Source organism: Vipera berus (genome assembly GCF_964194415.1).
Source record: "Vipera berus genome assembly, chromosome: 2".
Lineage (NCBI taxonomy): Eukaryota > Metazoa > Chordata > Lepidosauria > Squamata > Viperidae > Vipera > Vipera berus.
The window spans coordinates 63,053,200-63,065,939 of record NC_138203.1 but is presented as its reverse complement, the minus strand read 5'-3'; the positions used below and the strand labels follow the sequence as shown (position 1 = coordinate 63,065,939).

General features: G+C 42.8%; 1 protein-coding gene across 2 annotated transcripts in view; it reads left to right on the top strand.

Moving 5' to 3' along the window:
• Nucleotides 1-12,740, top strand: part of ERCC6L2 (ERCC excision repair 6 like 2) — a 74,790-nt gene that overhangs the window by 41,203 nt on the left and 20,847 nt on the right. For both annotated transcript variants that reach the window (XM_081320293.1, XM_081320292.1), the window contains 3 exons: nucleotides 1,974-2,045; nucleotides 6,620-7,784; nucleotides 10,282-10,436. In XM_081320293.1, coding sequence (XP_081176419.1) covers nucleotides 1,974-2,045; nucleotides 6,620-7,784; nucleotides 10,282-10,436 — 1,392 coding nt within the window. The remainder of the gene's footprint in view (nucleotides 1-1,973; nucleotides 2,046-6,619; nucleotides 7,785-10,281; nucleotides 10,437-12,740) is intronic.

Below are 12,740 nucleotides of genomic sequence, written 5' to 3'. Positions count from 1 at the left end.
GCCGGTGCTGCGGCCGCCTCCGCCGCCGCCACTGCCTCCTCCACCCAACCAGTATCCCGCTTCTCCTTCCTCGGCAGCTTTGCAGATGGGACACACACACACACACACGCACGCACGCACAAAAGCAGAGAGTTCCCCTTCCCCCTTGTACAGGTCTCCCGTTTGCCCGCCGCCCCGCTTTTCTTCCTGAATTTTGCGCTTCCTTACCCAACTCCAAACTTTCTCTAGCGCCCCTGTGCTTTAGGAGAGGGAACCAAAGGCGGAGCCGTTTCTCTCTCCCCCCCCCCCCCCGCTTTTGCCGCTCCCCCCCCAACCAGTATCCTGCTTCTCCTTCCTCGGCAGCTTTGCAGATGGGCCACACACACACACACACACACGCACACACAAAAGCAGAGAGTTCCCCTTCCCCCTTGTACAGGAATGAAAGGCCCCCCGAAGGAAGCCCAGCCTCTTCACCGCACCGATCCGCTGAGGAGGAAAAAAGCTTATTTCTATTGCCACGTGCAAACTAAATTAAAACAACTTGGGAAGCTCGCCCATGGGCTGCATTTAGAAGGATTTGGGGGCTTTTGTGATTTGCTTCGCCTACAAGTGCCTTAACCACGACTAGCCCATGGCTCCAATTCAACAAAAAACGCTCTCTCGGTGCCTTCCAGATGCGAGAAGGTCACCCTGACTACAACCAGCCTGGGATTTGGAAAGGCTTCCCAGGTTATTGGGACAGACTGGCTTGAATACTTGGGGTAACATTTTTCAGGAGGAGGATCCTTATGTCCACCCCAATAGGGCATCTTCCCCTCACAAATCTTCCCTTCCCTTCCCTTCCAAGCGGGAGCCCCGCAGCAAATGACCAGCGTTTGGACAGCGTGTGAATGGGCGAGCGTTGCCGTCCCCAAACAATGCAATTCCTTGCAGCGATGCGGACAAGAGGGAAAGGAAGCCCAGCGGCCAGACTGCGCTCCCGCCCTGCCTCCCCAAGGGCTCCTAATGGCTTGCTGCCCCGCGTGAGCCCGCTGGCTGACGCTGGCTCGTCTCTCTCTCTCTCTTCTTTCCTCCCTCCCTCGGTCTCCCCCTCCCCCTTTTCCGGCTCAGCCCCATGTCACCAGGAGACCAAAACGGGGACATCATGGCAGAGCGGAGGAGACACAGGAAGCGGATCCAGGTACAGGGCTGGCTTATCTCCTCCCTCTTTTCGCAACCGCTCTGCGGGATGACTTTCCCTTTTCCTTCTGGCTCACCCCCCCTCCCCCGCCTGGTCACCCTTCCCTCCCTCCTCCCCCTCCGCCTCCTCCGAGGCCGCCGCCAGTCAGCATCTCTCCTACCGTTTTTGCGGCTTTTCCGTCGCCCCCGCCGCCGCTCCCCCTTCCCCGCAGAGCCGGCCGCATCCAGTGCCTTCTTCCTCTGGAGGGAAGCACCGAAGCCTCGGCCGCGCGCAAGTCCTCGGTAAAATTTTTTTTGTTGACTGGAGTATAAGCCGAAGTAGAGTTTTTCAGCCCAAAAAGTGGGCTGAAAAATTCGGCTTATACTCAAGTATATACGGTAATTCTTTCCTTTATCTTCATCTTTATTATTTATTTTCTTGCTCAAGATGTCTGCCACTCACTCAATCAGCCTCTCTTCTGGGACATTGTATTACATATGCCTTGGTTTTTTTTCCTGCCAAATTTCTATTTTGAGTGGGTTATAATCCTTAGGGCTGTGGGAATTTATTCTTTCAGCAGACATTGAAATTAGAAAATGTAGGAAGCTCCCTTACATTGAGCTGGTACTTTGATGGTCTTTTCAGGCCATAGTCAATGTGCCAATTGATATTCCCTATTCCCATTCCTTGAGCACAGATTGAAGTCAGATTTCTTACATAGGAAATAGAAATCAGAATGTTTATACTATTAATATACAATTTAGTGACATAGATAGAATTTGTAGACCAACTCAGGGAATGACTTATTTAAAAGTATTTTGCTCTTTTATAGAGAGAAGGCCAAGTAGAAGCTGGTGTCATGACAGCTGCTACGTGGTTGAAAGAGGGATCCCGGCCTCGTGAGGTAGAAATAATAAATAATATCATGAAACATGTTGTATAATGGTTTTGTAAATGTGATTTATAATATTTCCTTCTAGAAATAAAACCTCAGGTAAACAGGAAGCATTAGAAGTGTTAGGAATGTGAGGCCATTGATGTTCTGAATTCAATGCTTTTTGCTTGCATTATAACATACAGAGTTTATTTTCCAGTTCATTTGACAGGTTTTGAATCTGGTTCATGAAAAGATAGAGCTGAATAGGTATAATTAGGCACCTGGCACTGCTGAGCACAGCTTCAGTGGTACTCATAACAGTCAACCAGTGGAACAGCTTACCCCCAGAAATCGTGGGCGCTCCATTGCCGGAAGTTTTTAAAAAGAGACTGGACAATTAGCTGTCTGAGATGGTATAGGTCCTCCTGCTTGAGCAGGGGGCTGGACTAGAAGACCTCCAAGGTCCCTTCCAGCTCTATTATATTCTAAAACATTGAATAACGTACAGCCAATGAAGATGGTTCTTAAAAATTAAATAAGCTTATGATGTAACTATGGAGCTAGTGTAATAAACTGTACATTTGTTTTTTTTTGTCTTTTACTGTCTTTACTATCATTATTTGCCTTCAGTTCAAGAGTAGAAGAACATTTCCCCCCACTACTAAAATTCAGAATTCAGAATATTCAGTCTAGTAATAGAACTGAGAATTCATAATAATACGTTGGCAGCAAGTTGCACATGTAGTTCAGTGAAATATAGAGGGTCTGATATAGGATTTCTATTAGAAAATAGTAACTTTCAAGAGCTGAACCATGAGAACATTTGCAAAGTTTATCTGAAGTAATCCCCTTGACTTAGAGTTTATATTGTTTGTATTTGGAATCAAGGGAATTATTTATATTTTGTTACATTCCAAGGCTTCATTCTAAAATGAAGTCTAGTACAGCTGATAAACAAGGTATGATAAATATATAGCATCAAAATATACCATAATATAGAGAATGTGAAGATTAGCCAAATGAGTGCATTTAAATGTTTATACCATATACAGTATTCCACTAATTTCTGCAATGTATTTCCTTAAAATTAATTAAACTAAACTAAACTTCTAATACTGTACAGGTGAAACTCGAAAAATTAGAATATCGTGCAAAAGTTCATTTATTTCAGTAATGCAACTTAAAAGGGGAAACTAATATATGAGATAGACTTATTACATGCAAAGTAAGATACTTCAAGCCGTGATTTGTCATAATTGTGATAATTATGGTGTACAGCTCATGAAAACCCCAAATCCACAATCTCAGTAAATTAGAATATTGTGAAAAGGTGCAATATTCTAGGCTCAAAGTTTCCCACTCTAATCAGCTAATTCTCTCGCCCCTCCTGTTCAACATCTATATGAAGCCGCTGGGTGAGATCATTCGTGGTTTCGGGGTGGGGTATCATCAGTACGCTGATGATACCCAACTTTTTCTTTCCACCCCGAACCAACCCAGCGATGCCCTCGCCGTGATGTCCCGGTGCCTGGAGGCGGTCCAGGTCTGGATGGGGAGAAACAGGCTTCGTCTCAATCCCGCCAAGACTGAGTGGCTGTGCGTATCGGCATCTTGGGTCAACCAGACTATTCCATCTCTAACGATGGGGGGTGAGGTGTTACCCCCCGTTGATAGGGCTCGCAACTTAGGCGTCCTCCTGGATTCACGACTCAATTTTGAAGACCATATAGGAGCCGTGACCAGGGGGGCTTTTGCCCAGGTTCGCCTGGTGCGCCAGTTGCGACCCTACCTGGACCGAGATGCCCTACGCACAGTCACTCATGCGCTCGTGACCTCCCGTTTAGACTACTGCAACGCTCTCTACATGGGGCTGCCCTTGAGGACCACTCGGAGGCTTCAGCTGGTGCAGAATGCGGCCGCGCGAGTTGTGATGGGGGTTTCCCGATACTCCCATGTAACACCTCTACTCCGCGAGCTGCATTGGCTTCCGGTTGCCCTCCGGGTGAGATTCAAGGTGCTGGTGATGACCTATAAAGCCCTAAATGGCTTGGGTCCGGGATATCTGTGGGAACACCTGCTGCTGGCATCAAGTTCCCTTCGTCCAGTGCGCTCCCACAGGGAGGGTCTTCTCAGGGTGCCACCGGTAAGAGATTGCCGGCGGGTAACACCCAGGGATAGGGCCTTCTCAGTGGGGGCGCCTGCCCTTTGGAACCAGCTGCCAGTGGAGCTGAGGACTGCCCCCGACCTCCGTTCATTCCGCCGGGGCCTGAAGACCTGGCTCTTCGAGCTCTCTGGCCCAGGCTGAGGATTAATCTTATTTTAACTGGGGTTTTATTTATACAGGGACAAATGTAATTTTTTTTAAAAAAAATTTGTTTTTAACTTTTGTATTTTGGTTTTTAATCACCCTGTAAACCGCCCTGAGTCCTTCGGGAAAGGGCGGTATATAAATGTAATAAAATAAATAAATAAATAAATAATTAAGCTATAACACCTGCAAAGGGTTCCTGAGCCTTTAAATGGTCTCTCAGTCTGGTTCAGTAGGAATCACAATCATGGGGAAGACTGCTGACCTGACAGTTGTGCAGAAACCCATCATTGACTCCCTCCATAAGGAGGGAAAGCCTCAAAAGGTAATTGCAAAAGAAGTTGGATGTTCCCAAAGTGCTGTATCAAAGCACATTAATAGAAAGTTATGTGGAAGGGAAAAGTGTGGAAGAAAAAGGTGCACAAGCAGCAGGGATGACCGCAGCCTGGAGAGGATTGTCAGGAAAAGGCCATTCAAAAGTGTTGGGGACTTTCACAAGGAGTGGACTGAGACTGGAGTCAGTGCATCAAGAGCCACCACACACAGACGGATCCTGGACATGGGCTTCAAATGTCGTATTCCTCTTGTCAAGCCACTCCTGAACAACAAACAACGTCAGAAGCGTCCACTATTGAAGCATCCTGGTCTTCCATAACACCTCAGCAGTGCCACAGGCTGATAGCTTCCATGCCAGGCCGCATTGAGGCAGTAATTGCTGCAAAAGGGGCCCAAACCAAGTACTGAGTACATATGCATGCTTATACTTTTCAGAGGTCCGATATTGTTCTATGTACACTCCTTGTTTTATTGATTGCATGTAATATTCTAATTTTCTGAGATTGTGGATTTTGGGTTTTCATGAGCTGTACGCCATAATCATCACAATTGTGACAAATCACGGCTTGAAGTATCTTGCTTTGCATGTAATGAGTCTATCTCATATATTAGTTTCCCCTTGTAAGTTGCATTACTGAAATAACTTTTGCACGATATTCTAATTTTTTGAGTTTCACCTCTATGTATTACTTACAACACTGATTGAATGGAATAGGATTTGTTTTCTTTCTTATTGAGCTAGAAATGCCTCTATATATCTTTGATTTGGATAATTGTTTTGCACAAAAAAGAAAAGAAAAATCTGGAAAGATTAGACAGTAGAAGTTATGATGAAGATTTTCTCCTTAGTAAGTAAATAATAGGTAGCTTTTTTGTTGTTACATAGTTTCTAAGGATTTTTTTCCCCACCACAGTCCATGCCTGCTTAATATAAATGCAGGCTGAATGCAGACATAGCCAATGAACACAAGACATCCTGCCAAAGAGAATAATAGAAGTCTGTTTTTGATACTGTCACTTTTCTCTCGCATCTCCCTGTGAAACTGCCAGCATATTTCACTGTATCTCTCAACTCTCAAAAGTCACTTTTTCAGGGAGCTACATGTGAAAAGAGGAATTAGAAAAATAACTCCTCTTCATCACTGATCTGCAAAACCAACCCAAGAGCTGATAGTCAGTGTATATCTTACCGTATTTTTTATTTATTTATTTTTTTATTACATTTATATCCCGCCCTTCTCCGAAGACTCAGGGCGGCTTACAAGCTTAGCAGTAGCCTTCATTCTATGTATATGCCTGCTTGTTAGGGCTTTCACACACACACACCCCAAGCGGCATTATTACAAAGTCAGCTTATTGCCCCCAACAATCTGGGTCCTCATTTTACCTACCTCGGAAGGATGGAAGGCTGAGTCAACCTTGAGCCTGGTGGGATGCGAACCTGCACTAATTGCAGGCAGCTGGTGTTACTTGAGGCATTAGCCCACTGCTCCACCAAGGCGCATGTCATGTTAAAATCATGACAATGGCTTTTAAACATTTGACAGTTAGTTTTTTATTTTTAATCCCATTTATATCCTGCCCTTCTCCGAAGACTCAATGCGGCTTACAATCTAAGCACAAATCAAATGTGCTTAGCAATAGCCTTCATTCTATGTATATGCCTTCTTATTAGGGCTTTCGGGGGGCCCCCAAACGGCATTTTACAAAGTCAGCTTATTGCCCCCAACAATCTGGGTCCTCATTTTACCTACCTCGGAAGGATGGAAGGCTGAGTCAACCTTGAGCCTGGTGGGACTTGAACCTGCACTAATTGCAGGCAGCTGGTGTTACTTAAGGAGGCATTAGCCCACTGCTCCACCAAGGCTCTTTTATGACAGCAATATAGTTTTTAAGGGCTGATTGTTAAGAGTGATATTTAATGAAACGTTTTAAATCAATGGCTTCTTTTATACAGGAGACAGAGTGCGATTATGAAGATCAAGATGCAAAACCATTGGAAAAGGAAGGACTTGAGTCTTGCAGTGACTCCAGTGATGAGCATGAGAACAAATCTGAGGTCCAAGCAATAAGAAAGAGAAATTACAAAGCGAAACGTGCCGTAGATGCAGAGGGGCAACTCAGTTTACTGCAGTGTGGATTTCCTAAACTTCTAGAAAAGAAAACTAGAACAGCTGAGGAGGGCGGTTGCATCGGGATGTCTATTGATGAAAATGCGGATCACAGATTTATGAGAGGGCAATCCAAAGGAAAGGCCCAGAATGAGGGTTCTGTGAAAACTGAGGGCAGGTACATTTCAGGATGTAAGAAAAGCTTGCTGTCAAACATGAGCATGGAGAGACAAGAGAAGCATGGTGAAACAGCGCATAGGGCTTATCCTGTTTTACCATGCTCCGAGGAAGAAAAGGATCGATGTAAAAACATGTACAACTCAAACAAAGGTGGAATAGTTGTGGACATTGAAGACAGCTCAAGTGAAAGTGATACTGTCTTTCCTTCCCAATTTCCTAAGGGCCAGGAGGAGTCTACTAAAAGATTTCAAGAGAAAGACAGAGAGTGTGATCTTTTAGCTGCAGAAAAAATGCACTTGCTTACGCCGTTGCAAAAACATTTGACTTCAGAGGAGAGTTATGCGAGGGTTCTGCCTTTCAGTAAAATAAAACCATTTGAAGACATCCGAAAGGTAACAACTAGGAAAGAAGTAAGTGATATTAGCGACGAATCGGAAGATATTGAGATGTCCCCTTCAGGAAAGCAGAAATTAACCAGTACCGCGAAACGAAAACGATTCCAGAACAAGGAAAGAAACAAGTCTTCTAAAACTGTTGTTCATAGAAGCAGTCCCAGTAGGAAAGAAAGCAATGCTGATTCTCAGATTATAGAGGAATATTCATCAGAAGATGAACATTTTCCGGTTAAGACGGTTAAGGCTAGTAAAAAAAAACTAATGCTGAAGGACAATAGGAGTGGCATTCAAATTATGTCCAGATTCTCACCATATCTCAATTATCCTTCCGTGACATTGAGAACACACAGTAATTCTAGCAGATGGCAGTCTTCTGTAAGCAAAGAGTCGCCCTCAGGCCAAGGACAAAAAGTAGGATCACTGGATGGGCTTTTTGGTAATTATTTATTTATTTATGTATTTATTATTTATTATTGGGATTTATATGCCGCCCTATCTCCCGAAGGACTCAGGGCGGCTAACAACAATAACATACAATAATACAGAAGTCAAAAGAAAAATTAAATTAATGGCCCTGTAGAATAAATTAAAATTAAAATAAGTTAAAAATTAAAGTTAAAAAATTTAAAACATAAATTAAAATCCCTGTCAGTCCAGGTCAGCCTGGTGGAAAAGGAGTGTTTTGAGGCCGCGGCGAAAGGACTGGAGATCTGGGGCCATCCGAAGCTCAGGGGGGAGCTGGTTCCATAGGGCTGGCGCTCCCACAGAGAAGGCCCTCCCCCTGGGGGTCGCTAGCCGACATTGTCTAGCCGATGGTACCCTGAGGAGGCCTTCTCTGTGTGAGCGCACTGGGCGATGGGAAGTCGTTCCCGGCAGCAGATGGTCCTGTAAGTATCCCGGGCCTAAGCCATGTAGGGCTTTAAAGGTAAGTACCAGCACCTTAAATCTCACCCGGAGGACAACCGGTAACCAATGCAGCTCACGCAGGAGGGGTGTAATATGGGAGTATCGGGGTGCTCCCTTCACTACCTGCGCACAAATTTCACATTTTTTTCTTGAACATTACCATTTTCTTCTTCTCTGTTGTCGATTTATGATCACCTTCAGTTCTTCCTTAGACTTCTCCTTTCTCCTTGAATGATAAATTCTTCCTAATCAGGGATTACAGCTCTGTTACACTGCTTAAAATCTAAGATGCCCAATATCATCAGCACAGTGTCCTGTGTTGCTTAGGAGAGGTCAGCTTTGCATGATTCCATTCTTCAGAGAGCAGGGATTCAGAAGGCCATGTTGAGCCATTGGTCACTGATAACAAATCGTTCTTCAAGGTTTGATCTTGTTGCCCATGTTATATAACTTTCACAAGAAGCTACTGGAGAAGATCATTTAGGAATTTGCAACAATTAAACATAACATATTTATTGTAAAAATTTACATGCTGCATTCATGAGGTCCTGTATTAAGCCTTCTATACACAGTCAGCAAAACATATTAGGTGTTGGTCTCATGAACTAATTGTATGTGGCCCGGCATAATGTCTGCTCGTGACCTCTCGTCTTGACTATTGCAATGCTCTCTACATGGGGCTTCCCTTGAAGACCACTCGGAGGCTCCAACTGGTACAGAATGCGGCCGCGAGAGTTGTCTTGGGAGTTTCCCGGTACTCCCATGTTGCACCTTTGCTCCGCGAGCTGCATTGGTTACCAGTTGTCTTCCGGGTGAGGTTCAAGGTCTTAGTGATGGTTTTTAAGTCCTTACATGGCATGGGTCCGGAATACCTCGGGGACCACCTGCTGCCGGCGTCGACTCCCCTCCGCCCTGTGCGTTCCCACAGAGAGGGCCTCCTCAGGGTGCCTCCAGTCAGAGAATGTCGGCTGGTGGCCCCCAGGGGGAGGGCCTTCTCTGTGAGCGCTCCGGCTTTGTGGAATCAGCTGCCGGTTGAGCTCCGGATGGCACCGGATCTCCGCTCCTTCCGGCGCGGGTTAAAGACCCATTTATTTGAACAAGCTGGCCTGGCCTGATGGGGAGTTACCTAGGGTTTTAATATTTATATATATTTTCTATTGTTTTTACTGTGGGCAATAATTTAATTCTTTTTTAACTTTTGTATTTTTGTAGTTTTATGATATGCCCTGTTCACCGCCCTGAGTCCTTCGGGAGAAGGGCGGTATAAAAATTTAATAAACCTTTAAACCTTTAAACCAGTAGCAAAAGCCGGTAGAACATTTGCCATCAAATCCTTGGAATGGCCTCTCACTAGCATCTGATTGGCTGTCACCCAGATGCTTTTTGAGCAACTGGTCAAAATTAAGTTCTTCAGGGGGGTTGTTTTGGTCTTCATTCTGCCTTAGTTTTCTTGTAGAATGGTTGTGTTATACCGTATAATCTTTATTCTGTAATGTTTCTTTTGTTGTAAATTGCCAGGAGTCCCTATGGATTCAGTGCTTAATAAATGTAATTAAAACTTCTAAAATGTTTAATCTGAATATAGATTGGTTTTGGTGTTTGTAGATTGCATAGAATGTGTTGTTCTTTTCTATAATTGTTGATGCTGAAGCAGAAATCATTTTAATTGGTTCTGGCTAAGTTAAAAATGAGTATTATAAGAATTTTTAAATGTTTTCAGTAATCTTGTATTTTTACTGTGTTATGCATCAGCCTCATAAATAACAATTAGAATGTAATATTTAGTAATGATTATAATTTATGTTGGATCAGATGGCATTATCTAGTTCACTTTCAGAAAAGCTAAGAGTTGGAGACACCACCATGAAATCCCTGAGCTAAGGACTAGAGTGGTAAATTAAACAAAACACCTGAAAAAAGACACTTCTATATTGGGATTTTAAAATATTTTTATTGAACATCCATCTACAAGTTAATCATATTGCAATCTTAAACCAGTAATTTCTGTTTTCTGTTTCAATTGTCAGATAATGTTGCTGAAGTTCCATATGTTCATTCAAACCAAGATGTGGTTGGCCCAAGCAAAGCTGAGAATAAAATGAGTCATTGGGCAGTCCGAGATGTTTTTGAACTAAAACAATTTTCCCAGCTCCCAGCAAACATAGCTGTATGCAGAGCCAAGGTAAAGAGCAAGTGTGTTTCTCTTGCTATTGTTGTTTAAACCTATTATTTTCCTTTTTAAACATGGCTTTTCATTGTTGACCACCGTGAGTGATCAAAGGCAGAGTTACTGGAAAATGGTGCCTACAGCATACTCTTAACAAAGTCAATGTTGCTATTGCTATACCAAGGGAGTGAGAAGATTATTATAGAAGTTTCACTAAGAAATACCTACCGGATATGTCAAGTATGCCTAGGATGTGGCATATATCCTTTTGCTGTAGTTTTTAAAAACAACAACAACCAGAAAGGAACCATAGTATGCAAACACCCTCCTCATGTTTATTTCATATGTTAAATCAGAAGCTTAAATTGATACATTTATTTCTGTAATTTCCCCTTCTCTCCATCTCTTCCTCATAAGAACTTTAGGGCTTGTGAGTTAAAAGGTTACAGTTACAGCAGAAGTCTTTTTTTTTTTGGTTTTTGGATGAATGTCTTCTGTGATTCATACATTTGTATTAGTTGTCCTATTGCATAAACTCGACAAGCCTTTTATATTTGATTCCTTAGTCTACAGCAGGCACGTCAAACTTGTGACGTATCGGGACTTTTTCCCCATTGCTGGCAATGGGGTGGGTGCGGTTTTGGCGTGATGGATCTGGCCCGCGGGCCAGCAGTTGCTCTACAACTTACAGTTCTTTCCTTCAAAACCCCTTTTCTTCTGTCTTCTTTCATGTCTCACTCTGACTTTATACAGAGTTTGTCTACTGGCTGTAATGGTAATTGCCACATTACCAGCACTGTACTGTCAATTAATTTCTTGAAGCCTCCCCCCCCCCGAGAAGTGGCAAACTTTATTGGGGAAAGGAGGGCAAATCAGTAGGGAGATCCAGTGAAATCTTGTGTCTTGAGATAGAATGAAATAATCTAGAAAAGATTTATCAGTTCTTCAATGACAGGGAGCTAGGTGTTTCCTTTACCTTTGCAAAAAAAATTCAGCATAGATATATACTGTATACCACTATAGGGGCTGTTATTGCTGTGAATTTCATTACATTCTGCCTTGAAGTAAGAAAATTACAGGCTCCTTAAAAATCCAGATTTGAAAAATGTAGTGTGAAAAACTATGCACTAATTAGTATTAAATGAAGCACAAAAGAGTGGAAGATCCAGAGTCTTCTTTTTTTTTATTTAAAAAGTTTTACAATACATTTTAACTTTAATCCCCCCCTCCCCCACCCCCACCCAACCCTCCCTATCCCTTCCCCCCATTCCCTCCTCCCCCCTCCCGACTTCCCAGAGCTAAATACAGGGTATAAAATCAAAAAACAAACATAAGCACCCCTATGTTATCAGCAATAAACTATTAGTTCTATCTCCCTCTAGCTCATGTAAAATGAATACAAACAATATTAATATTACAAATAAAGTAAAAAAGAAAAAGAGAAAAACAAAAAAAAGCTTTACTCAGAATAGATTTTCTTAATCCCAGTCCTTATTCATATTAATTTCAAAGAAAAAAAATAAACAAATTCTCAGTTACGCGCCAAAAGCGCCTATCTATTAACCTTAATAATCTCCAACCAAACTAAACCATAATCAAAAATAATTCTTGCATGTATCACACCAAATGTCTCGCAGTTCCAGGTCATCCTTGAGTTCAAATAAAAAGAGTAAAAAAAAAAGGGTTAAGCAGTCTGTAAGACAACTTATTGTTAATTAGGAGCTTGCATACCCATTCTTAGTTCAACACACACTTTTAGTCCATAACCCTAATATACTTTTCTAACAAGCAAATAACATCCATCTTAAATTGTGTTACATATTAAAAAAAAAACTTTCTTTCTCCTCTATGATAAATTTAATCCATTAAGATACTAATTTAAAAATTTAATCAGCAATCTTAACGCCCCAAAACTTTTGGAGCACGTCTGTCATGACCCCCAAAACTTCTTTGGACCGCGCCCCTCCCACATCTTCACTGTAAATACACTTTGGAGATTCCATAACTATCTGCTGGTCTTGTTCTTGCTCTCGTCTCGCTCTTCTTAAGGCGGCACGCGTCTTCCTCTGGCCTCCTGCAACATCCAATGAAACTGTATCTTGATCCCCTCCAACACCATTGTCCTCTATCTGTCTGTCTGCAACATCTTGAAGCTTTCCTTCGCCGTATCCCTTAACAGCTTCCAAAAATGATAGGGGGGTTGCTTTTAACACATTGCTATAAAAATCACGTGCCTGGGCCACAGTAACCAGACGATGTCTTTTACCTTCATGCGTCACCACCAGTCCAACTGGAATCTCCCATCTAAACTTAATATCA